Source organism: Puma concolor, chromosome A3 (assembly GCF_028749965.1).
Source record: "Puma concolor isolate L17-30 chromosome A3, mPumCon1.1.hap2, whole genome shotgun sequence".
Classification (NCBI taxonomy): domain Eukaryota; kingdom Metazoa; phylum Chordata; class Mammalia; order Carnivora; family Felidae; genus Puma; species Puma concolor.
This window is the reverse complement of record NC_141669.1, coordinates 102,034,298-102,061,280: the sequence shown is the minus strand read 5'-3', so window position 1 is coordinate 102,061,280 and position 26,983 is coordinate 102,034,298. Positions and strand designations below refer to the sequence as shown.

The 26,983-nt window shown below is 36.0% G+C and overlaps 2 protein-coding genes across 4 annotated transcripts in view; one reads left to right on the top strand and one right to left on the bottom strand.

The window, feature by feature from the left end:
* ESF1 (ESF1 nucleolar pre-rRNA processing protein) overlaps window positions 1-26,983 on the bottom strand; it is a 66,834-nt gene that overhangs the window by 10,968 nt on the left and 28,883 nt on the right. For both annotated transcript variants that reach the window (XM_025932333.2, XM_086701655.1), the window contains exons 10-11: window positions 5,135-5,256; window positions 1,265-1,352 (exon numbers count right to left, since the gene is read on the bottom strand). In XM_025932333.2, coding sequence (XP_025788118.2) covers window positions 1,265-1,352; window positions 5,135-5,256 — 210 coding nt within the window. The remainder of the gene's footprint in view (window positions 1-1,264; window positions 1,353-5,134; window positions 5,257-26,983) is intronic.
* NDUFAF5 (NADH:ubiquinone oxidoreductase complex assembly factor 5) overlaps window positions 18,859-26,983 on the top strand; it is a 62,660-nt gene continuing 54,535 nt past the window's right edge. The window contains exons 1-2 of one of the 2 annotated variants that reach the window (XM_086701660.1): window positions 18,859-19,062; window positions 21,972-22,013. The gene's annotated coding sequence lies outside the window, so the exon portion shown is untranslated. The remainder of the gene's footprint in view (window positions 19,063-21,971; window positions 22,014-26,983) is intronic. The other variant, XM_086701657.1, reaches the window with a different exon arrangement.

The window sequence follows — 26,983 nt, the reverse complement described above, 5'->3', positions numbered from 1 at the left end:
TACTCTTTGAATCCTGCCCTGAGTTCTACAATCTGACCAGACTGTACATGCCAAATGAAGCACTTTGGAATGAGAACAAGGAAACTATAATGCTTTGCATTTCTCCATTATAAACTTGGTTTTCTGAAAGCAGAGGATAAGGCTAAAATCCATCATCTTCTAGAAATGACCGCTCAGGTATGATAAAAAGCAGAATATGCTAAGTTTCCATTTCCCTTTCCAATTCCTAAGAATCTGACATCCTATAATAGACTTTATTCATCTTGATCTCCTTTTTCATCAAAAAAAAAAAAAAAAAAAATGCGAGTGCTAAAAGGCTATAACAACCAGGAAATAATTTTGAGCAATTTTGACTTTCCTGTTGAGAACTATTCTGGCCCACTAGTCACCAGGGACAAGAAGCAGGGAAACTTCATAAAATCCTTCTCTTTACAATGCCAGCTTGGAGTTGCTCCAGGAGTAAGCCTTTTGGAGTTCATGTGTGTGGTATTCTGATCAGGAAAAAGGCAAAATGCATGAGAACAAATGGAAAATGCTTATAGTAGTCTCTGTACTGACTTGTGTATGTATGGGCTGAACCTTACCACACACATTTACACATAATCAAAAGGTAAGAATGAAAGCATTAGGGAAAGAATGAGCAGTTCATATATGATGGAAACAAAGCTCCTTGGATACAGGAAATCAAATACCAGATAGTTCTGGGATCCAAGGTAAAATGGGAGGAAGCTGGCTTTCATCTACAATGATGAAGCAGGATAAATGTAAAAATGGATAAATGAAACATAGATGTTTTTGTATATTTGAGCAGAAAAGCTTTCATGCTACAACACCATGTAAAAATTCTAAGAAATTTATACATACATCCACATAAACAAATTTATTTCACACTTTCACTTTTTCAGTCTTTGTAAAGACCTAGAGATATGTCATAGAAAAGCAGTGTAAGCACACAAGAAGATCACTTCCTTTCCCCTCATCTTTTTATAGTCAATCTGTCTACAAGGATATTTCCAAAAAAGGGATCCCTAGTAAACCATTAAATCAATCACATCACCAAAGCCTCCTATAATGAAATTATTTGTATGCTGACCCTTTGTAACTGGATAGATGTTTATACCCCAAAGGACAGACCTTGCTTATAAGCCACTAAAAGAGGTACACAAATTCTAGGAATTTTAAGAGAATGAGTAGTTTACACTGCTTCTACCCATGTCACCTTTCTTTAAATTCCAATTAAAAACTCAAATATGGGCTGGCTTACCTATTTTTGTAATTTCTTCGGCAAAGTATGGGTCATTCAGATCAACATCAGAGGGAAGTTCATCTTCACTGACCTCTTCAGCAAGAGCCTTAAGGTGAATATAAAAATACATACAGTTTATTACAAAGACCATGAAGAAAAATCCTATCATTTCTTTTTCTTTTTTTATGTAAGTACCCTATTTTTTTTTTTAATTTAAATTCAAGTTAGTTAACCTATAGTGTAGTACTGGTTTCAAGAGTAAAATTTAGTAATTAATCACTTACATATAACACCCAGTGTTCATCCAAAAAAGTGCCCTCCTTAATGCCCATCAACCCAGTTAGCCTATCCCCCCACAGCAACCCCTCCAGCAACCCTCAGTTTGTTCTCTGTATTTAAGTTTTTTATGGTTTGCCTCCCTTTCTGTTTTTATCTTGTCTTTCCCTTCCCCTATGTTCATCTGCTGTGTTTCTTAAATTTCTCATGAGTGAAATCATATGATATTTGTCTTCTGACTTATTTCACTTAGCGCAATACACTCTAATTCTATCCATGTTGTTGCAAATGGCAAGATTTCATTCTTTTTGATCACTAATATTCCACTTTGTGTATATACATATATCCGTAAATATATATATCACATCTCATTTCTTTTATTTTTTTTAATTTTTATTTTTTTAATGTTTATTTATTTTTGAGAGAGACAGAGTGTGAGTGGGGGAGGAGCGGAGAGAGAGAGGGAGACACAGAATCTGAAGCAGGTTCCAGGCTCTGAGCTGGCAGCACAGAGCCCAACACAGGGCTTGAACCCACAAACTGCAAGACCATGACCTGAGCTGAATGAAGTTGAACGCCCACCGACTGAGCCACCCAGGCGCCCCAACATCTTATTTCTTTTAAATCAAACAGTACAATCTAGAATGAAACCAGTTTTTAAAATTAATTTGTAAAATAACTCCTATCTGATCATTCTTTTGTTTCTTCAACAAATATTTATGGATAAAAATAAATATTTATGGAATATTTAATAAATGCATAAAGCTATGTAGGGTTGTTGGGAAAAGTGAAAGTTATCAGATACATACATGGTTTCTGTCTTTAAAAAAATTATAATCTGGCGCCTGGGTGGCTCAGTTGATTAAGTGTCCAACTCCTGATTTTGGCTCAGGTCATGATCTCATGGTTTATGAGTTCAAGCCCTGTGTTCAGCTCTGTGCTGACAGTGAAGAGCCTGCTTGGGATTGTCTCTCTCTCTGTCCCTCCCCAACTCACACTCTCAAAAATAAATACATTTAAAAAAATTAAAATGAATAAAAATTTTACAATCTATAAAAAAAAGCTAGACACGTAAACAGACACATATATTAGTAATAGCAGTTCAAGATAGGAAGTGCTAGAAGAAGCAAAAATGAAATGATACAGACATTCAAAAGAGAAGAACACTTTTATGTGGGTGATCAGTGAAAAGATGTGGCCTTATCTCTCACAAAATTGAGAAATGGCAGTGACTATCAACAGCTTGAAGTTATACATTGTGGATTATCATGTAAATAATTATTTATAACAATTTATTTGCTGGTTAAAGAAAGTGATTTTTTTAAATTTATTTTTTTTTATGTTTATTTATTTTTGAGAGAGACAGAGACAGAATGCGAGTGAGTTAGGGGCAGAGAGAGAGGCAGACACAGAATCCGAAGCAGGCTCCAGGCTCTGAGCTGTCAGCACAGAGCCCGACGCAGGGCTCAAACTCACGAGCTGTGAGATCACGACCTGAGCCGAAGTCGGATGCTCAACCGACTGAGCCACCCAGGTGCCCCAAGAAAGTGATTTTTTTTATTATGAAAATTAAAACATATGCAAAAGCAGTAAGGACAGCTTAATGAAGCCCCTGTTTTCATCACCCAATTTTAACAATTATTTTGTTTTATCTATAATCCACCCTTGAAAACTCTTTGGCTATTTTTAAGCAAATGTGTTGGTTAATATTTTTCCTAATCAAACTTGAACAGACTGTCTACTAAATTAGAATACTTAAATAAAAAATCAAACCTATATAATAAATAGGACATGTGAACTGAGGTCGGACAAACCAGATTGAGGTTATTTCTAAGAATCTAAAAAGTGAGTCATTTTAACAAAAATATTCAGAATACATACTGTTAAATATTATCTTCCATGCTGAAGAAGACCCACCAAGCCCTAAAAAGTATTCATTTTGATATTAATATCCTTTTAAGAGCAAGAGCTTCTATGAATTTTGTTTACCAAACTCTTAAAATAGATTCAGTAGTAATAAATTTTTCTAACAAAGATTATAGAATAACTACGTATCTACTCACGTCACTGATTTTAGATCTAAACTTTAGCTGCATCAATTATTGCATGTAAACATGTATTCATTTCTTCAGTAATAATTTTTCAACGTCAAAATGGAAGCCACAGTGAGGAAAAGGGGCAAAATATTTTTAATATGAAGGAAATTCTTGAAACTCCTCTGTATACGAGAACCTGTGGGTGGAAGGGATCTGTGGAATCCAGCAGTGATCCAGTACAGAGCACTGAGCCTAGAACAAACTGGCACTCAACAAACATATTTCTAGTGGTAGTAATGAGTCCAGGCTTAGCCCAATGAAGGGAAAGAGTAAAAGCACAAGATAAGCTCAAAGTGCCCAGCAAATGAAAATAAAAGAGAATAGCTACTAAAGATCTCAGAAACAAGAGACTACTTTATTGACCCAAAAAGACCCAGTTGTAAGTTTTACAGTACACAGATGGCTTAATAACTTGTGAAATTATTCTATTTAGAAGATATTTTACTTCCTGCTTAGTTTTAAAAGAAGTTCTAAGGAAGAGGGGGGACAGGGCTTTTACCCTTTATCCTCATTGTATTATCTATTTCCAGAAACACTGACTAAATAGAGGAGTATTAAAAATCCCTCCAGTGCATCATTCAATTTTGCAGCGTTCCATCTTCACAAGCACTGAAAGTCACAGCTGCATCAAAAGCACAAGCTTATGTAGTATATTTAGAGAATACGGTATAGTGGAAAGGACACTGGAGTGAGAGATCTGGATTCTGGTCTCAGCTTGGCCATTAATAAGCTGTGTATCTGGAGATGAATCACTTAATTTCCAACAACTATAAAGCATCAAGATTGGACTAGAACTAATCGTTTAAGATTACTAAAGTTGCAAAATTCTGTGATTACTGATATTATCTTAAGGCAATAACTGTACTGCTAGAATGCTACATTTCAGTGACAAGATAGACCATTTTTAGCAGCAAAAACCATTAAGTGGTCTCTGCTGTTACTAAGGACTCTGTGGAAAAGATATTATCCCCAAATAATGGGAGTCCAATCAGATTTTTCAAGACAACATATTAGCACAGAGGAAATAGGCTTAATTAAAGGGATTTAATGACAAGATGTTAAAAGATTCATATGATTAATACTGAAAAATGAAAAATTCAGGTTGAGAAACACAAATGTAGAAAAAAATTCATGCATGTTAAAAATTTCTATGTGTATATATCCTCAAGTAGAAGAATCTGTATGCATATTTCTTTCTCAAAAATAGAAACAGAACCAAACTGTTTTATATCTAGGTATCAATTAAGCTGTTTATTTTATTTAGGTAGCATGTAAATGTAAAATACTAGAGCACAGTAGTTAAAGTGGCTCTGGGCTTTTATTAGGATTTGTACCGCATTATGTAGCTTTGCAGAAAACACTTAAGCTATTGGGTTTTCCCTTTCCTCTTTCTTAAAATTGTGATAACATGGCCTACTCTAGTGAGTGGTTAGCTATCTATCTTCTGATATCTTCTGCTATCTTCTGATACATGATTGTTGTTCAATAAATATTTGCCCAAAATTATCATTGATACCTTTTGTTTCTTTTTCAGTCTTTTCTTCTCTTTCTTTTTCTCTAAAAATTGTTCCCAAGGGGTCAGTTTATCTTTTCCTTCCAATTTGTTTCTCACCATCTCTTCTGCACTTTCTTTCAGACCTAAGAAAAAACACAAATAGAGTTCAGTTTAAAATGTTATTATCTTATTTTAAATTCTATGCTGTCCCTTTTCTTACATTAGCTGGATATAGTTCTATATTCTACAAAAAGAAGCTTCCCTCGTCCTTAGGTAAAATAAAAGTATATATTTAAAAAAAAATAAAATAAAAAAATAAGATGTTATTATCTTCATTCAGTTGAAAATATAATTTACCAAAAAGATCACTTACAGATATTTAACAGAGTAACAAAATAAAATACAATACCGAATTATGTAACTCCAAAATCAGAGTAATATAGGATCAAATCATATCAATGCTATTTCCTAATAACGAACAATAATAAACCTAACCAAACCAAAATAAATAAGCAAATCCAGCAAGTCGATATGCAGTCAAACCACTAAAGAAAAATCCTTTATTTAGGTTTAAATTTTATTTCTCTATACTTAAATTGCTTTGAGACTCTAAGAAAAATCCTGGAACAAAATCTCAGGATACAACTAATCATTCACTTTTAATAGCAAATGGTAAGTGGTCTTTAACATAATTATATCTAATTGCTCTGTTGCCCAAATAAAAAGACTGCATTCTCTGGTAACTATAGGTGACTATCAAAAATTGATTAGTAAGGCAATCCTTGTTGAAATAGGCCAGGAGGAAAGAGTTCTCATAATCTCTCAACTACTCTGTGAAATACATCCTTAAGATCAAAAGGACCACCAAGTTCTGATTCCACTTTGTATGGTTTACCTCTTTCAATGTTGTCATTTGCTCTTGTACTTCATCTCTAAATACTTCATCTCTATTTCTTATATTCTGCAGTACCTAACTTGTGTTTCTACAAGGCTTATGTAATATCTGGACAGGAGTGAAAGTGGGGAAGAAAAAGCCCTGAGGCTGACCTACCATCCATGAAGACCCTCACTACTGCCAAAGTAAAGGAAATGTGATTATTGGTGCTGTCACCTTTGATAATAAAGATGTTTGTTTTACTTTACAGTATTTTCTGGACATCATGGTTCAATTTGGGGAGGAGGCAGCTTCAATATTTAGATGACACAATACTCATTTCAGAAAAATATTAGTGGAATGATTCAAAATGCTTTTTTTTAGGGGCGCCTGGGTGGCGCAGTCGGTTAAGCGTCCGACTTCAGCCAGGTCACGATCTCGCGGTCCGTGAGTTCGAGCCCCGCGTCAGGCTCTGGGCTGATGGCTCGGAGCCTGGAGCCTGTTTCCGATTCTGTGTCTCCCTCTCTCTCTGCCCCTCCCCCGTTCACGCTCTGTCTCTCTCTGTCCCAAAAATAAATAAACGTTGAAAAAAAAATTAAAAAAAAAAAATGCTTTTTTTTTTAAAAATTTTTTTTTTTTTTAACGTTTACTTATTTTTGGGACAGAGACAGACAGAGCATGAACGGGGGAGGGGCAGAGAGAGAGGGAGACACAGAATCGGAAGCAGGCTCCAGGCTCTGAGCCATCAGCCCAGAGCCCGACGCGGGGCTCGAACTCACGGACCGCGAGATCGTGACCTGGCTGAAGTCGGACGCTTAACCGACTGCGCCACCCAGGCGCCCCTCAAAATGCTTTTTAAGAGAGTCACGGTCAATCCAGATCATCTTCCCAGATATTTTCTAAATTCTAAGGTGAAAACAATCCTAAGGATAAACAATTCTTTTTTTTTTTTTTTTTTCCTGGTAAGTATACTGAGACTAAGAATATTCAGCAACTTGCCTAAGAACATACAGCTAGGAAGCTACATGACTGTAATTGCCTGGCTATCCTCTATACCATGGCCAGATACATATAAAATGCTGGTCTGACCCAGAGAAAAGAAATGTATATAGTGGATGAATAAAATCAAAAGCTTTGGGTCTCAGTTTCTTTATCTGCAAAGAGCGGTTGGTCTAGATCAGAAGCATGCAACCCTCCCACCCACATACACCTTTTTTTTCCCCCCTCAAAGAAAATATCTGGTAGAAGTCCAAATACATAACAACTAAAAGTAGTGTTCTGGGTCTTGTGCCTCAAAGAACAGCCTGAAACAGCTGGAATAGATGATCTCTAAGGTCCCTTCCTTGGCTTTTAAGCCAAGACTTAATCTCCAAATTTCTATGACTTAGAAAAGTATTAAATTATATGCATACTCAAGGTTATGTAGATTTGTTTTTATGAGATACTGTTGGTAAGATCTCTGATTTATTGCATGCCAAATCAGAACCACAACTCTCAATTCAAAGATGTTTCTTATGAGAAAAATACAATTCACTTTACTTAACCATTTGTAAGAGAAATGTGAACTGTATAAAATGATGCCCAGATCTCTGACTGAATCAACAGATACACAGCACTAAGGAAATGTAAATTGGGACCCTCATTTGGGAGAAAGCAACAAATCCTGACAAAAGACGTTGATTTCAAATAATAAAATAGTAGGTTTATATATTATGCCTGTGGGTTAGCATGCAATCAGCCTAGTCTAATTCTACATGCACAGTATTGTATTATTAAATAAGATGTTTAAATAATCTTAAGGTATTATAGTATAATTTCTTCAAACACTAAGAAAGATTTTATTATTCCAAAATATTAAATTGATATATTTAGAGACTTTTTTTTCACCAAAAAGTATTGTTTAATTTTGATCCCTGAAGCTTAACGTGATGCTTAGAATGATGCTGAGGAAAGTTCCGTACCATTGTCTCTTTTAAGTAACTAGGACATTGTTTTGATGTGTCTCAATCACTATGAACTTCTACTACACATGTAGGGTCTTAACATTCTTTGGAACATGGGTACCTTGAGAATTTGATAAGATATAGAATCTCTCTCTGAAACACTGTACTGGAAACACTTGCATACAGCATTCAGGGGCTTATGGATACTCAAAGGTCATTTCTATATAAGGATCTAAGGGTCTCAGGCAAAGAACATTTACAGGTGCAGTAGAGGTCTACGGGAAAACAGGAGGCCAGCTCCCATAACTTCAAAACTTATTAGCACTGTGACATTTGTAGGTTCTATAGCAGGATTCCTCACTTCAGCACTACTGTCATGTTGGACCAGATAATTCTTTGTTGTGAGGAACTATCCTGTAGTTGTAAGGATGTTTATCAATATCTCTGCATTATCCAGTAGATGCCAATAGCCTCAGTCATGAAAATAAAAATGTCTCCAGATATTGCCAAATGTCTTCTTGGGAGCAAAATTACCTCTAGTTGAGAACCACTGTTCTAAACAATGATTAGAAGTCATTTCTGAAAAGAAGGGCTATTTCATTACTTGCATCAGAGAAGTTATATATTATTTTATTTGGTACTTGATTATATAACATCTATTTTACTTTAGAGTTTTCTTCCAACTAAACCAAAGGCAGCTAAAGTCACCTTCTTTTGTATTCCATAATATTTAACATAGTGCCAGACACATAGTAAGTACTTAATAAACACTTAATTGATCTGTCTTGAAGAAGGAATTCTTATTTCAAGCCAACTGTTTGATCTTGTAAGTTTGGAACATATTCTCTCCAACAGAAAATGAATCAAAACTTTAGGATATAAATAAATGGCCTTTATCCCAAAGTGGTCTGGGTATGTGTGTTTAAGGACCTATAGTTGTAGAAAATTCATGAAATATTATTCTCAGAAAATATTTTAAACTTTTTTTCTGGTATTTAGTTGGTTTATAACAACAAAGAAATAGTTATCTTCAGTTCAATACAGTCTGTAATTTTTTTGCCTGGCTCTCACTTAATACACCAAATGTGTATTAAGTAGAATGACAAACACATTGCAGTGAATGAACACAACACCATGATAACTTAAAAATGCTTTGTTCTCATTGTCATCATGAGGTCATTTATATCTCTTGCCACAGATCACAGTTGTTTATGCTCTGGTTCTTAAAAATATGTCCATCCCAGAAGCCTCTTGGCATATGCACAAGAACATTCTTCAGACAGTTTTAGCCTCATTTGAGAGAAGCCACTATGTGACTAAAAAACAACTTCATTATAACTGTTTTTAGTTTTGCACAAATTTGTTTTTAAAAAGTTTAAGTGTATAGCCAAGGACTGCTGAATTAGTTAAAAATAACTCAATAATCCTACAAATAAGGGGTAAAAAACTCTTTCAAAGCCAGCCACAAACAGATGATTCAATTATGACAATAATTTAAGTACAATCCATTCAAAATTATTTTGGTAGTTTGCATATATACAAAAATACTTTCAAATATGTTTTTAAAATCCACTAAAACAAGACTAGATATTTCTCCTGACCTTACTCATTTGAAATATTTGAAGTCTTCAAGGGGCGGGACATGAATAACTTAACTCAAGTAGGTAGTATAGTTGGTTTTGTTTATAAAAACAAAATGCATATTTTAAGATTTCTGATATAGGCTGAAACTGGCACTTTTTATTTAAGTGAGGACTTAGGATCCATTGAGAATACTTATGAACATTTAATGACTCAATCTTTATTCATGGTTGTAATTCCAAAAGCAGTTTTTAAAATGTAACTAACTACCACCACCACCACCATCAGAGAGAACTCCCAACTTGGAATTCATTCTGTGTATAAGGGTTTTAGAGGAAAACCACCAGCCATCTCCTGAAGAACACTGAAATCAAAGGTATCTGTTAAAATGGGCCAGTTATCCTCAATGGGGTAGGCAGAGGGAAGAACACATTTACTTATATAATAGAAGTCACAGGAATACTTGGTCCATGTGAGTAATGAGGATCTTCCCGGTGGTATTTTTTTCTCCACAATAATCAAGTCATTATGTACTTAGGTATCCTTAAAGCATACTGGATAAGTCAAACTATCAACCTTTGAAATAAGAAAGGTAAATACTTGATATGTTTTGAACTTGGTTTAAGACTTGTTCAGAACAAGAAATTGTTTAGAACATGTTCAGAATCTGGTTCATAATTTCTTTTTTTTAACTTATGTAAATCCCTCTTTCTTAAATTCTTACAGTACTATATTCTTTTATTCTATACCATTTATCACAGTTGCAACTTCATACTTGTGTGATTTTTAAAATTATTATTAATGGCTGCCTCCTTTACTAGCTTGCAAGCCTCGTGAAGATAGAGACCATAGCTTGTTTCCCCCCTGGCCTCGCAAGAGTACCCTGGTGGCTAGTGGAGGACCTAAACAGACACCTAATGTCTGTTAAAAGAAAAGTACAAATGAAAGGATAAACAAGTCAAATTTGTTCCCAACCTATAGACAGAGGGCAACAATGCGTGAAACTAGAAAGTAAAATAACTAGTTCGCAGAACAATAGTAAACAGTAAGAATTATCAATCAGATAGAACTGATACAAATGCTCCTTGTACACACTTAATACTGTTACAATATGGTTATACCTACTATGTGGAAACAACATAATAAAGATAATAAGGATAAAAGGGTATAGATAAACTACTTAGACTGGAAATGGCTTCTCCCATAACATTTAATTCTGTATCTCCCAAAGCATTCAATGAGGTATCCATAGAAAATACCTAAAAAGTATGTACTGAATGAATACATGTTAATGTTTTTTGTTGTTGCTGAATGTCTAAAAACTATCAGTGGGTAGCAACTATTTTACATTTGCCTTGAATTTGAGCTTATACTCTAAGCTCTTCTGAATCTTTTACTCTCCCTTAAGAGTGATGCCTTCCATTTATAAGTATTTTCAATTTATTATGAACCAAGCTGTCCTCACTTCTTAGAATTGAATGTTCTTAAAAAGCTGACTTCAAATACAAGACATTTGGGCCTCATTAGGGAGCTATTGTTTTCTGTATTTGTCTGTACTTTGTTTTTTGTTTTTTTTTTTTTCCCCTTTCAAGTAGTTTGTAATCACAATGTATATAATAACAAGCTGTCCTAATAATAACAGAATAAAATTCTGGCTAACTCTGATGAAGCCATTTTGCTATTTAATTTATGGCAAAGAGAATGACAACTGTTTATTCTACCCTTATTTTTTACATGTAATGTTTACAGACAAGGTAGAAAGTTAATACATAACTTTTAAGAAGGGCTAAGATGTAAGGAAACAAAGGGGATTTTTTGGAGTCTAGTCACAATAAGAAAGCTCAAATAGAAACGTTATACTAGCTCAGAAGCAAGGACTTTCCCTTGGGGACATACATCCATCCGTTATGGTCTAGCATGGATCTTGGGTTTTAATGGGCTGTTAGCCAAGGAGGCAACAGGCAATGTTCAGTGTCTGATTATGGTGGAAGTTCCTATCAGAGACCACTACCTTGAAGCCAGGATCCTTAAGGGTACCTTCAGCGGGTGCTGCCCCTCCTCCAAAAATTTAGAGGGAATGAATACATGCCTTTTTGGGCTTTGGCTTTGAGCAGAACAAGGGAAGTAAAAACATGTTTTTTTCCCCAGAGAATTTATAACCACAAGCCTACAAATCCATGGGTTTGTGGCTAGAATTCACACTATCTGTGTGGCCCCAAATACCTCAAACCAAAAATTTGGTTTCAATTGGTCTTGGAATGGAAGCGCCCTTAGGCGTCTGGCAAATACTTTCTAAAGCACTCTCTGAAGAAGTACTTTTGACCCAGGCCTCTGAGAATTCCCATAGGTAAAGATGGATCCCAGAACAATGAGATCACAATAAAAAGCCAATATGAGCCAGAGTCCGCAGAAACAAAATAACACAAAAGCCAGATCTATAACAGCTAGAGATTTTGGAATTATCAGATACAGAATAAGAAATCAGCACATTAAAAAAAACAAAAGAGAAAATTAAAAGATAAGATTATCAAAAATATGAGACAGATTTGGAAACAAAACTTCCTCAAATGAAACATATAACTGAAATAATAAAGTCAACAGCCAAGTTAAACAGCAGCCTATACAGAGGTAAAGAAACAAAATGAATGAACTGAAAGACAAACTGAAGCAATTACCCAGCATGCTTCATAGGTTCAAAAGTATGGAACATGTGAGTTATCAGAGATAGAATGAGAAGGTACCACACATATCAAATGGGATTTCCATAAGGAAAAAATAGAGAACATGAGGAAAACACAATATTTTAAGAGAAAATGACTGAGAAGTTTTCAGAACCGATGAAAGATAATAATCTTCAAGACTGTGGGTATCCTGTTAACTCTACACAAGATTAAGGCTACCAAGCAAAAATACGATCTAGATAAACCAAAATGAAACCCTAGAACACTAAAGTATCTTAAAAGCCAGGGACAAAAGATAGCACTATGGAGAAAGGCAACCCTTTCCTAGCAGGGTTCAGAAGTGGGCCCCTGGGACATGGAATTAAGATGGTGTGTTCTTTAGTTATACTGGCTTCCTCACCTGTAATTGCCAACAGGAGTCAAGGGGGAGTCTTGTGATACACAGTAAATTTGCCTCTCCCCAGAATGGGGTTAAGTGGGGGGACTACCTTGGTGCATCCATGGCAACAGAAGTAGATACCCCTCCTTCCCTAATCTTCAATACTCACAGCCTCACCACCAAAATCCGCCTTGAACCCACCAGGAATAATCTCTGTGCTTTTTATCCCTATTTTTGGTCACCCCAAAAAGCCCCTAATCATCAGGTCCCCCCTAATCTCCCATGTTCTTAATCTCAGAAGTTAACTATACATCTACTTTTCTGCTACTATCTCTTCTTCCCTCCACTCTCTACCACTAAATCTCTGGAATTAACAGTGCATTAACAGTAAAAACTCAATTATTATATCTCTGAACATTTTCTTCATCATCTTGCTTTAAATGAATTTTGGCTCTGCCCTGAAAATACTGCAAACTTCAGTACTCGCAAGTGGTTTGTCGTTGTTGTTGGAGTTTGCTTTCTTCAAAGAGCCTTCAACCAATTGTTCTAGGGGAGGCAGGGTATATATGGGGGTCATTTGTACTCTTTATCCAGTTTAAGAAGTGTGGTACTAGTCCAGGGATAGACAGATTAACTAATAAAACAGAGAGCCCAGCAATAGATCCAGGCAGTTTTGTTTGTTTGTTTTGTTTATGCAGAATATATTCAATATAGACAAGATCCATGCAGTTTTGAAACTCTGATACATGACAGAGGTGATAGGTCAGATTATTGGGGAAAAGGAGAGATTATCTAATAAATGGAACAGGATAAAAAAAAACTCTATGTAGGGGCTCAGTTAGTTGAGAGCCCACCTTCAATTGGTTGAGCGTCCACCTTCAGCTCAGGTCATGATCTCATGGTTTGTGGGTTTGAGCCCTGCAGCTGGCTCACTGATGTCAGTGTGCAGCCTGCTCCAGATCCTCTGTCCCCTCTCTCTCTCTCTCTCTCTCTGTCTCTCTCTCTCTCTCTCTCTCTCTCTCCCCCTCCCCCGCTCACACTCTCTCAAAAATAAACATTTAAAAAAATCCATGTAGAGGAAGATGAAACTGGATGTCTACCTTATATCATATAAAACATCAATTCCTGATGAATCAAGGACTTAAATGTCAAACACATCAAAACTTTCTACCTTTAGTAGAAAATAAAGATGAATATCAGTCTCATCTGTATAGAAAAGGATTACTTAGATGAAACACGGAAACCATTAACTATAATGACTGACTTAGCAATATTAAAATCAAGAACTTTTATTCATTAGATAAACCTCCAAGAGAGTGTGTGGCAAAGGGCTGAGGCTGGGGAAGAGTTTCATATTGAAGAAGGACAAAGGACTGTTATCAAAAATCCTATAAAAGACAAAGGACTGTTATGAAAAATAAATCAAGAATGAAAAGTCAGCAGAAAAAGCACAAACAATATAACAGAAAAATGGCCAAAAGACATTTATGAGTATTTCACTGAGGAGGAAACATATATGTCCAAAAAATACATGAAGAGATATTCAATTGCATTTGTGAGAAGAGAAGTGCAAATCAAGCATGCTGGTAGGAGTATAAACTTAATACCAGCACAAAAGAATTTAGTATTTCATCTTATAACCGTGAACATTCACACACCTTATGACCCAGCAATTACACTCTTTGATAAATACCCAGAAAAACTTAAACATGTACTAGAAGATGCACAGAAATGTTTATAACAGCATGTTTCACCATAGTAAAGAACATCCCAAATATGTATCCAACAGGAGAATGGATATATAAACTGTGGTATATATACTCAAATGAGCTACAGCTACACAAAACAGAGATAAATCTTAGGAATGTGATGTTGAATGAAAAAAAATCCCCAAAGATTTTTAAGTATCTACAACAAATCCACACTCCTCCCCTCAATGCTAACATTAACAGCTTCAGTGAGATAGTATTTAATATACCATATAATTCACCCATTTTTATAATTCAATAGTTTTTTAATATACTCACAAGTATGTGCAACCATCACTAGTCAATTTTAGAACATTTTCATCCCCTCAAAAAGACACTCTATCTCTCTGCAGCAGGACACTCTTAAATACTCCCTCTCCTCCTGCAACCACTAATCTACTTCCTTTCTCTATAGAGTTTCTTATTCTGGATATTGCATATAAAATATGTAGTCTTTTGTGATTGGCTTCTTTTACTTAGCATATTTTCAAGATTCATTCACTTTGTAGCATACATTAGTACCTTATGCCTTTTTATGCACTCACACTTCTTAGGAATACTTACGAATGAGATGGAAATATATACAATGGAAAGCCAAGGATTGAATACCAAGATGTGGATGATGGTTATAATAGACATGGAGAAGTAGGGGAGATCAAAAGCATAAATGTAAGTTACTACATGACCCTAGCTTTTGTAGTGGATTCACTTACTGTTATAAATAAATAAATAAATAAATAAATAAATAAATGGGCCATGCTGGACCAATGAGAGTGCCCTAACCCAAGGATTATAATTAAATTATATGAACCAGAGGTATAAAAGAATAAAGAGACAAGGTTAATAAATTTGACTATACCTTTTTTGGTCTTCAAAAGATACTATAAAGAATAAAAGACAAAATCACAAAGTAGAAGATATATGACTGATAGAGACCAATACAGAATATATGAACTCCTATGACTCAGGAACACAAATACTACATAAGTCAAAATACATGAACAGGCATTTCACATGAGGAAACACTAAGAGATGTTTTTCCTCATTAGTAACTAGGCAAATGCCTGAACAATCCTTTAGGTCAGGTCATATCACTTCCATTTCACATTTCATTTAGAGTAAAAGCTAAAGTCCATCCAGAGGTCTCAAAACCTTCTGTGATTTGGCCACCTTTCTGCCCTCATTTTCTACTACTCTCCATTCCCTGGCTCATTCTGCTCCAGTCACTTCTGCTTTAGTGTTCTTGGGCATATCAGAAATACTCCCCCTAAAGGCTTTTGCATTTATTCTTTCTTCTGCCTGAAATGCTCTTTCCCAGGATAACAACTAGTGTGTACTGTCCTTTCCATTAGGTCTTTGTGCAAATGCCACTTTCTCAATGAAGCCTTTCCTGACTGTCCTATTTAAATCACTACCTACTCTCACCCCTGAACTTCCTACTCCCCATCCAGACTTTATCTTTTTGTTTCTATAGTCCTTAATCACCACTTCATTATTTTACCTATTCATTTTCTATCTCCCCTTCTCTCCTTTCTCCTAACCTCCATAACCTAAAATGTAGGACCCCATAAAAGTCTGTTCAGTGTTCCATGTCCAGTGAAAAGAAGAGTCTGGCACGCATGGCAGGAACTCAACAAATATTTGAGAGTAACACACACATTAAAACCATACTGAGATACCATTACTTATACATTCAACTGGCAAACACTGAAAAGCCTGACAATATCAATTAAAGATGAGGATAAAGAGCTTTGGGAACTCACGGAAACTACCGGTTAGAGTAAAAGCTGGGAAAACAATTCAGCACGACCTAGTCAAGGTAACTGTGAGCAGGCTCCACAACCAAGGAATTCTACATATACCTAAGGCATTCTCTCTCTGTGTGTTCCTAGGTGAGAAGTCCAAGAATGTTCACAAAGATATTGTTTATGATAGGAATAAACTATAATAACTGTCAATAGAACAGCCACATTGTTACATACCTACAATGGAATTCTGTGTAATAGTGAAAATTAATAGACCATATCTTTATATATTGATATGGATAATCTCAAAAATAGAATGTTAATAGAAAAAAGGAAATGATAGAAGGATACAGAGAAGATACTTTTTATAAAGGTCAAAATTAACAAAACTGTTTACGGATATATGTATATGTGGTAAAATGATTACACAGAAAAAGAAAATGATTAACATGAAATGTAGTTTCATAGTTTCCTCTGGTAGAGGAAGGAAGAGGTTGTAACTGAGGAGTCTCATAAAGGACCACAGATATTGGTAACGTTCTTTCATTTTTTAATTTAATTCTTAAAATTTATTTATCTAAAACCAAGTTAGTTAACATACAGTGTAGTACGGGTTTAAGGGGTAAACCCAGTGATTCATCACTCACGTATAATACCCAGTGCTCATCCCAACAAGTACCCTCCTTAATGCCCATCACCCTTTTAGCCCATCCCTCCACCCACCTCCCCTCCAGCAACCCTGTTTCTTCTTTGTATTTAAGAGTCTCTTATGGTTTGCCTCCCTCTCTGTTTCTTATTTTTCCTTCCCTTTCCCTGTAGTCACCTATTGTGTTTCTTAAATTCCATACATGAATGAAATCATATGGAATTTGTCTTTCTCTGAGCTATTTAGTTTTAGCACAGTACATTCTAGTTCCATCCCCAACATTGCAAATGGCAAGATTTCATTCTTTTTCATCGCCGAGAATTCCAATGTATGTATATACCACATCTTCTTTATCCATTCATCAGTCAATGAACATTTGGCCTCTTTCCAGAATTTGGCTATTGTTGACAGCACTGCTATAACCATTGGGGTTCATGTGCCTTTTTGAATCAGCATTTTGTATCCTTTGGATAAATTAGTAGTGCAATTGCTGGGTTGTAGGGTAGTTCTATTTTTTAATTTTTTGAGGAACTGTCATACTGTTTTCCAGAGTGGCTGCACCAGCTGCATTCTCACCAACATTAATGTAATGTTTTTTCTTAAGCTGGTACACAGGTGTTCATTTTATTATTATTATTTTTAACTGTAGAATACACTGTTTACATTTTGAATCTGTTTTTTTATACAGGTAGTAAAGTATAAAAAAAGTAGTTAGTGCTTACTCTTTGACAGCTGTGTGCTAAAATTAAAATGGCTTTCACTTGTCTTTTGTCATTTACTCTCCATCAAAATAATAAGTACTGGTACCCAGATTTTCTGGTACCAAGCCCTCTATGCTCTTTTCATAATCACAGTAAATTATTAATGCTATGACAAATTTCACTATAAGCAGGTCTCAATCTAGACGCTGTATTTGAAAAACCTACCTATAAATTAGTGGCTTGAAACTGAGCCTAACTATTTTCCTCCCTGGAAGAGTTTCTGACCACAGAAGCTATTAATATAGAAGGACATTTTGAGGCCGGGGTCCAACCAAAATTGTATTTCTAAGTCAATTAAAGAAAAAACTTTATATTATAAAAGTAAAAGGAAATGAAAAACACATCAACCTCCCTAGCATTTCAGTATTTAACAACTTTTCAAGTTAGATTTTTCTTGCTGCAACCTAAGTATTTCCTTCCACAATTAGCTGGAGTTTATATATAAGTAAACTATACACTCTGACTACTTCTAAAAAGATTTTGCAAATAACTGCTAGGTAGCAGTACCCTGGCAAACTTTTTCCTATTGCGGTATAAATGATAAATGTTTACATAGCACACTGGAATAAATGGAGGAGGCAACCAGAGAAGGAAACCAACCTGAGGGCTCTGGTTGGCCTAAGGTCTAAAGGGATCAACCCTTTGGCAAATTTGTAATCCACAGGCAGTATATTGGTTGGGAATCTCTGACACAGACTATCATTTAAAGGTTACTCTTTCAACTTTTCCAGGATGTGTAATTAACCCAGAGTCTATTTCATTGGCAATGTCCTCCATTACATTTAAAAAATTATAGAATGAGAGTGATATAGAATGAAAGTAACAGTAAAACTTAGGACTTTGGGATGCCTGGGAGGCTCAGTTGGTTAAGTGTCCAACTCCTGATTTTGGCTCAGGTCATGATCTCAGTTTGTGAGATGGAGCCTCGTATCAGGCTCCTTGAGGCTCGCTCTCTGCCCCTCCCCTGCTCACATGCCCTCCCTCCCCCCAATAAATACATAAACATTTTAAAAAAACCAAAAAACTTTGGGGCGCCTGAGTGGTTCAGTTGGTTGAGCGTCCAACTCTCAGTTTCAGCTCATGATCTCATGTGAGCCCCGCATCAGGCTCTGTGCTGTGAATGTGAAGACTGCTTGAGATTCTCTCTCTCCCCCTCTTCACAAAGACTCACATTGTCTCTGTCTCTCTCAAAATAAATAAATAAATTTTTAAAAAATTTTAAAAAACAACAACAAAACCTTAGGACTTCAATACTTCCACAGTTTATCTTATGTCAGCACTGTTTCTATTCTTAGGGATTCTTTGGTGACATAATCTACTAAGGAAACCATGACAGACCAAACATTCTTTAGGCCTCAAAAGATAGAATCTTAGAATACCAACTAATAACATGCAGGCCCAGAAGCTTGTAGTGTTCAACAACAAACACTCAAAAGATTTCTCTTGCCTTTTCTGTTTGTTAACTTCCAAAGCAGCTTATTAGTTAGAGGACAGCCTTCTCTGACATCATCACACAGGTGACCCTGGCTGCACACCAAAATGTTCCCAACAGCCTGAGAAGTCTATGAAAGTACACACTAGGTCATCCCAGGTAAGTGCTTATTGTTTTTTTTTAAATAAAATTTCTCCAAATTCTCAAATAAAATTCACTGAACACATCTTTACGTATCTTTGTGTACACAAGAGTAAACATATACAGGTTGTGAAGAGCACTAAATGAAGATAGTAGGCACCAGATTTAATTAGTAATCCAAGGAAAATACTCTTTAAAATTTTTAACGGGTACTTAAGTTAGACACATCAAGGTTTGAAATATAGTTTTTCTATCTCCCACCTTTGTGATCTTGAGTAAGTCTGTGCCTAGTTAAGTGTTCTGTAAGATGCATTAATAATCACTAAAGAATTGCTGGAAGAATTTAATGTCATATTTTTTATAAAGCACCTAGCACAGTTTCTGATACAGAATAGGCATCCAGTAAGTCAAATTTCTCCTCTAAGAGCATTGTATTTATTTATTTTATTAATTTTTTTTGAATTTTTTACTTCATTATTATTTTTTATTTGAGGGACAGAGCGCACGAGTGTACACAGGAAAGAGGGACTGAGGGAAAGAGGGAATCCCAAGCAGTTTCCATGCTCAGCACAGTTGGAGATCATAACTGATCCTGCAATCACAACAATTCTGGGATGGTGACCTGAGCTGAAATAAGGAGTTAGCTGCTCAACCAACTGAGCCACACAGGCATCCCCAAAGAGCATTTTAAGATGTAATTCTTCTGGGGTACCTGGGTGGCTCAGTCAGTTAAATGTCCAACTCTTGGTTTTTGGCTCAGGTCATGATCTTATGGTTTGTGGGATCAAGGCCCACACTGGGCTTTGCTTGGGATTCTCCCTCTCTCCCTCTCCCTCTGCTCTTTCTCTGTGTTTGCTCACGTGCTCTCTCTCTCTCAAAATAAATAAACTTAAAAAAAATAAAATGTAATTCTTCTTGATCAAAATTATGCATCCAAATTACTTTAACAAATATTTTAAAATCTCCCCCATGCTTCTACATAAAGGACTAACGGGAATCTAAAATGAAATCTATTTTATGACAACCAAAGCTGAAATGCTTAGAAAAATCTTGGTTAAGTCCTTCGCAGCCAGAATTCCCTATTTTATGTGAGTCAATTCTTAGGGAAGCATATGCCTTCAAAGTACATGCTTCAACTTACCACTAAGGCATATTATTTCAAACACCAAAGGGAACTCACTCAAGTCACAATTACTGGCACTCCTCTTTTGGCATACAGAGGATCAGGTTTTCAAGCTATGCCAAATAATTTAACAGATACAGGTTTTCCATGTCACTGAATGAGTAAATTGAGTTAAGGATGTATCTCTTGACAGCTCATCTGATGAGTGCTATCATTAATGAAGATTATCCTAAGAGAAGAAGGTCTGCAACCTCTTTCTCTAGTAGGCAAACAATGTCTCATCAGGCAAACAGTGTCAATGTGAAATGAATAATACAGAGCCCTTCCCACATGAAAATCGGCAGATTCAGCCTGCCTAGCCTAGCCACCAGTTCAAGCCACAGACATTTTTACTGGCTTTATCTTGGACCTCATAGCTGAAAATTATCATTGCACTATATAGTCAGTGAACATCTGTCTACAATAGTCTAACCGAAAGGGCACTGAGAAAGGCTGGCAAACGTTTCAGAGAACCAGAATATGGCATATGGTCCCACAGTGGGATTAAGTTTTGTATCAAACCAAAGATCTGCAGAAAGTACATATGTCCTTTCCTTTATGTGGCTTCAAAACCTGAACCTACTGTAGAAGCTAGTTTTGATTCTGTGCAAAATGTTGTTACCATTTCTGAGGCATCTTCAGAAGTGAAAAAATGTTTCCCAGTTAGCATCATGAATTAATAGAACTGTTTCAAGATATATTGATAAGAGACGTGAAGATGTTCTACTATTAGGAATTTACCCTAGGGGTACCTGGGTAACTCAGTTGGTTAAGCATCCGACTTTGGCTCAGGCCATGATCTCATGGTTCTTGAGTTTGAGCCTTGCATCAGGTTCTGTGGTGACACCTCAAAGCCTGGAGCCTGCTTCAGATTCTGTGTCTCCCTCTCTCTCCCTGCTCCTCCCCCACTTGCACTATCTCTCTCAAAAATAAATAAACACTAACAACAATAAATTAATTAATTTTAAAAAGAGGAATTTACCCTAAGAAAACCCAATATAAGGTTATTATGTTATCCACAATAGCAAAACATTAGAAAGAGCCTAAAACACAACATTAGGGGAGTGATTCATCATTTATATATCAGAAACACAATGGAATGTGGTACAGGCATTATGATTATAAAGATTATTTAGAAACAAATAAAAATAAGTATGAAAAATGAAACAAAAAAAGGAGAACTCAAAATGAGGGTCTAATATAATCAATTATGTCTGCTTATAGAAAATGTATGAAAATGAATGTGTTATAGTTAAAATATGGAAGCAACCCAAGTGACCATCACTTGGATGGATAAGTAAAATGTGGGGCATGCATGCACGTGTGTGTGTAATAACAAAATTATTCAGCCTTAAAAAGGAAGGAAATTCTGACATATGTTACAACATGGATGAACTTTGAAGACGTTACACTAACTGAAATAAGCCAATCACAAAAGGACAAATCTTGTATGATTCCATTTGTGAGTTACTTAGTGTGGTCAAAATCATAGAAATAGAAAGCTGAATGGTGGTTGCCGGGGCAGGGGAGAGGGAGAATGAAGAGTTACTGTTTAATGGACACAGATTCAGTTTTGCAAAATGAAAAATAGTTCTGGAGATGGATGAGGGTATGGCTGCACAACAACATGAATATACTTAATACCACTGATTGTACACTTAAAAAATGGTTAGGATGGTAAATTTTATATGTATTTCATAACAATAAAAAATATCAAGAAAAAAATCAATGTGTTTAGTAAACATAACGTTATATGATTTTCCAGTTTCAGAAAAAAAAAGAACAATAATGAAACTGCTGAAAGTAAGTAAGTAGTCTGAGTGGATTCTATCAGAATAACTTATGGAACATGTGTGAGCAAAATGATGGTTGGCTAGCGAGGCAGTTAGCATATAGAATGATGATGTGGGACAACCTCAAACAGAATAGGCAAAAGTTCTGCTTTAAAGACCAAAGAATTCACAACTTCAAACAAATCAGCATAGCTGTGGGCTGTGGGAAAACAATACATGAAACAAGCTCGCTCTTCTTGAACTGACTTCAGGGAGATTATAAATCTGTGGCAAAAGTACTACTGTCTGGAAATAGTGGCTACAGATGCAAACAGTACAACTGAAGTGATATATGGGCAGAGAAGGAATGACTGATTAAAAAAAAGTCATCCTAGATGTTTGCAAGCATCCCAAGACAGCAGACAAATTAACCTGAAACTTCAAAACATACAGGAATTTTAGCACTTTCTGAAACTATGACTGGTATAAAAATATCCTCAATTCTTGCTTCAGATATTTTTTTAAAGCTTTTTGGAAAGCTGTTTTTAAAATTAAGTCTTAATATTGTTAAGAGAGAAAATAATCTTTAAAATAATCCAGGAAATTCAGAGAAATTTACTGGCAACTCTATGTAGAAAATGTGCTACCAATCAATGTTTTTAGATAACCTTAGCTGCTTTTCATTTTTATTACACATTCCACAAATGATTCTTTTTTTCACATCAAAAAGTTTCAGCTTATAACTTCACAAAATCCTTACAGTCAACGTGTTAACTGGATGATTCATGGAAGGAGCACACACCCTACAATTCTAGCCACTTACTAGCTGTGTACAAGACAGAATAATGTGCTGCAAACTCATTTCCATCCCATCATCAAAGCACAAAGCATACTGCAAATTCTTTAGCCTAAAGTTCAGGTTTCCCATTTAATGCTTTCCTCTCCACTCAACTCAAAACTTTACACATCTGGTTATTTTAAAAGTTCCAACCAAAAAACATTTTTGTGAATACATTTCAAATAATGAATACATTGACAATAATTGGATATACTGATATAGCCAAAAGTAAATAGTGAACAGGTTTTGAGATGTATGAAAATTAAAATGTTTGAAACTGGGCTGCCTAGCAAAAAATACCCAACTGATTCAAAAACATTTTAGTTTTGAATAGAGAATAAATAACGCAAGAAACATAGGTATGTGTCATTAATGTGTCTCTGTGTTTAAGCTTCCCACTGGGACACTAAACAGAAGCATGAGGGTGGAATAAAGGGGAAAAAAGGAAGGACAAAGGACAAAGTGGACACCAGAATAAAAACAGAATTACAACTGTAGAGGGTAGAAGAAAGAGTAAGTTAAGGAAGAGCTGTACCCATACCGTCTGGCTGAGTGAACTGACTGGAGACAGTAAGAGGAGTCCTTGCTGCTTTTCCTCTGGCTTCCATGTCTCCTTTGAAAAAGAATCCTACAGCTCTAGGTTCCAGACAAGAGCTCCCTCAAGAAAGTCAGTCTCACCACATTAAAGCTTTAGTACCACCAGTACTAATCTCATTATGCCCTTTATCCCTATTTTAAACTGTCACCACAAGAAGTCTACAACTTCCGACTCATCTAATAAAGATTGAGAACATGACCATTTCTCACTCTTCCTCAACAATGAAGGCCTTCTACAAGTTAGTCAGTTACAATCATTCATTAGTAGTCATTAACAGAATTTTCTTCATTTACCTGCTAATCTGAGTCTCACTGAAACCTGTTCTCCTCTGGGGCCTATATCCCAAATATCCTTTTTAGGTGGTGAATTTTTCTTTCCCATAGTTTGTCCTTACTACTAATTGCCACCTCCAGTCCACTGGCTGGCCCTTCTCCCTAAAGTCCCCAACTCTGAATGGCATGTTATTAGACTATACTACCCACAAGCCCTTTTTAATTTTTTTTTTTTAATTTATTTCTAAGTGGGCTTCACACCTAGTGCCGGAGCCCAGTGAGGGGCTTGCACTCACAACCCTGAAGACCAAGACTTGAGCTGAGGTTAAGAGTCAGATGCCCAACTGGGTGCCACCCAGGCACCCCTACAAGCTCTTCTTATTGTAGATACTTAATAACTAGTCTCTCCCCTTATATCTTGAAAAGCTAAGCCCTTGGCTCACTGCCACTCTCCAATATAAGCGCTGTCATATTGGTGATTGCAATATCTACACAGATGATCTTGGGCCTTATAGTTCACTGACCTCCTCTTTTCCTATTACTCTATACTCCATCTTAAAAACTTACTCCCAGGACCATAACTAGACCATGTCATAATTCTAAATTGCAATCTCAGCATAATCTTAATTTCAAGTATCCTACTCTTCAAACACTAGCTCTAATCTTTCCATTATATTCTCTCTAGTATCTAACCTTCTGACTCATAGGGACCTACAATCCATTAATCTTCTCACCTCTTCCCCATCCCTCATGCTCAACATACCCTCATTTTCCTCCTAACCCAATATAGATCCCTAGGTCCATCATGACAATCACTGCCTTGCATATAACTTTCAATCCCCTTACCCCTCTCCTGCTTGGTCATAGTTGGTTGACAAATCTACTAGACTGGTTTAGTCCAACTCTCCCCTTACTCCATGATTGCACCACATCATTAAATGTGGCTAAAGAAAAATATAATTATGTTGACTCATCTAACTTTACGTGAACATGAACTGCAAGTGCACCCTTATTGGTGTTCAGCAGTACTATTAAATTTCCCTCTTTACCACTCTCTTAGACAACTATTTCATATCTTCTTTTTGTCCAAATCTCTGTCTCCTCTCTTATCCCTACTCTCAGCTGATGACCTTCTTCCTATTTCACTTAAGAAAATACAAGCAAATAGAAGAGCACTACAAGCTGTCACTACCATTTCTACCCATTACCCTGTGATCATACTCCTTGCCTTCTCTCTTGGTACAATGGATGAAATGCCCAGGCACATAGATCAAAAGCCAATTTTTCCACTTGTGTAAAAATATTCCAACTCTTTTTGCCTACTTTAGAACACAGTTCTCTGTGCATCATCATTTTTTCCTCTCTCTGGTGGATCATTTCTAGAAGCATGTTATTTTCCCCATATGAAAGAAAAATGCTCTCTTGATCTTACTTCCTCCTCCAGTTTCTTTCCCATTCCTCTGTGACCCAATATAGAAAAACTCCTCCAGATCTGTCAATCCATTGGTCCATAATAAATTAAGAAAGGGGGTAGATGCTAACTAATAAACGTAGAAGGAATGACAGAAAATCAGCAGTTTTCAATGAATAATATAATAACTTGATTCAAGCAAGGATCATCAAAGAATGCAATGCCATCAGATAGGATTTTGGGAATAGGGTAATTTTATACATCCCACAAATTACTTACCAGTTACCAAAAAAAAAAAAAAAAGTGCCTTTACATTGGAAAAACCAGTCAGATGCCACCTTAACTGAGTGAGCAAAGTTAACAGCACAGATAATGGGACAAACTGACATCAGGAACTTCATGATATGAAGCAATGGGTAGTATACAACACCATTTATGGAGAATTCTTGCCAAAACCTTTCTCTCTGAATTAACTGTGAGAAAACAATCAGACAAATCCAGATTGTGGGTATTCTATAACTCACTACTGTACACTTTAAAACTGACTGACACGATCACGAAAGAACTATAAAGAGTATTATTGGAATGAATGAGAAATCTGACTATTTACCAATATTAAATTCCTTTAGTGTGACACTGTGCTGATGTAGAAGACTCTGGTTTTGGAAGTTACATGTTGAAGTACTTTTTAGGGATGAAGTGTCACGATGCCTGTAACTCTTGAACAGTTAAATACTTTAGAAAAAGGAATTGTCTGTACATGCTGTCTCCAATTCCACCCCTCATTCTCTCTTGAACCCGCATTAATCTTATCCCTTTCATTCCACCAAAACAGTTAAAAATTACTGGATATTTGATGATCTCCACACTGATCATTTTTAGTCTATATTTTATTGACCCATCTTTTCACTGAAATGCTTTCTTCACTTGGCTGTCTGGATACCCTACAATCCTGAATTTCCTCCTGTGGTTTTTGGTGGTTTCTTCCCAGTTGTCTTTGGATAAATCTATGTACGTTTTCCTCACCTTCTAAATGCTGCAGTACTCCAGGGATCAGTTTTTGAACCTCTTTTCTTCCTTTCTACCTATACTCACTCTTTTGGTGTTCTTCACTTTCAGAGGCGTGGACTAGGAAGATATCCAAATTCAGATCTCCAGCTATGACCTCTTTCCTGAACTCTAACTTGTATATTCAAATGTCTCCTTGACATGCCTATTTTGAGATGTAATAGGCATCTTAAAATTAACATGTGACCAAAAGAGAATTTTTGAGGTTCCTTTGCAAACCTATTCCATCCACAATCAGAAGTAGTACAATAGCCTCTTGACTGATTTTCTCCATTTTGTCCTTGCCTCCTACCTTAATCTACCCTCAAGACAGCACCCAGGATGATCCTGTTAAAAAAATAATTCAGATCTTATCACCCCTCAGCTCAAAACTCCAACAGTTTATCATCTCAATCAGAGAAGAAGTTCAGGTCCTTCTGGCTCCACATTACCCGTCTGACCTCATCTATTATTCTTTTTCCCACTTACTCACTCCAGTCACACTGCTCTCTTTGCTATTCCTTAAACACAACAGATAAACTATAGCTTCGGGGCCATGTATTTGCTATTACCTCTGCTCTCATACTCTTCTCTGCATGTCTCACTATCTGACTTCTACTAGTTTCTGCTCAAATACTTTTTTTTATTAGATTCATCTGAACATAAGATTTCTGAGGTCAAGGATTTGTATGTTTTGCTCACACTGTGTCTAGAAAAGTTCCTGGCATTAGCAGGTGCTCAATAAGTATTTGAAGGAAAGTTGGAGTGCTGAAGGATATTGAGAAAAAAAGAAACAGATATCCTTTTCACTAGCATCTATTAAACCAAAGATAACTAAG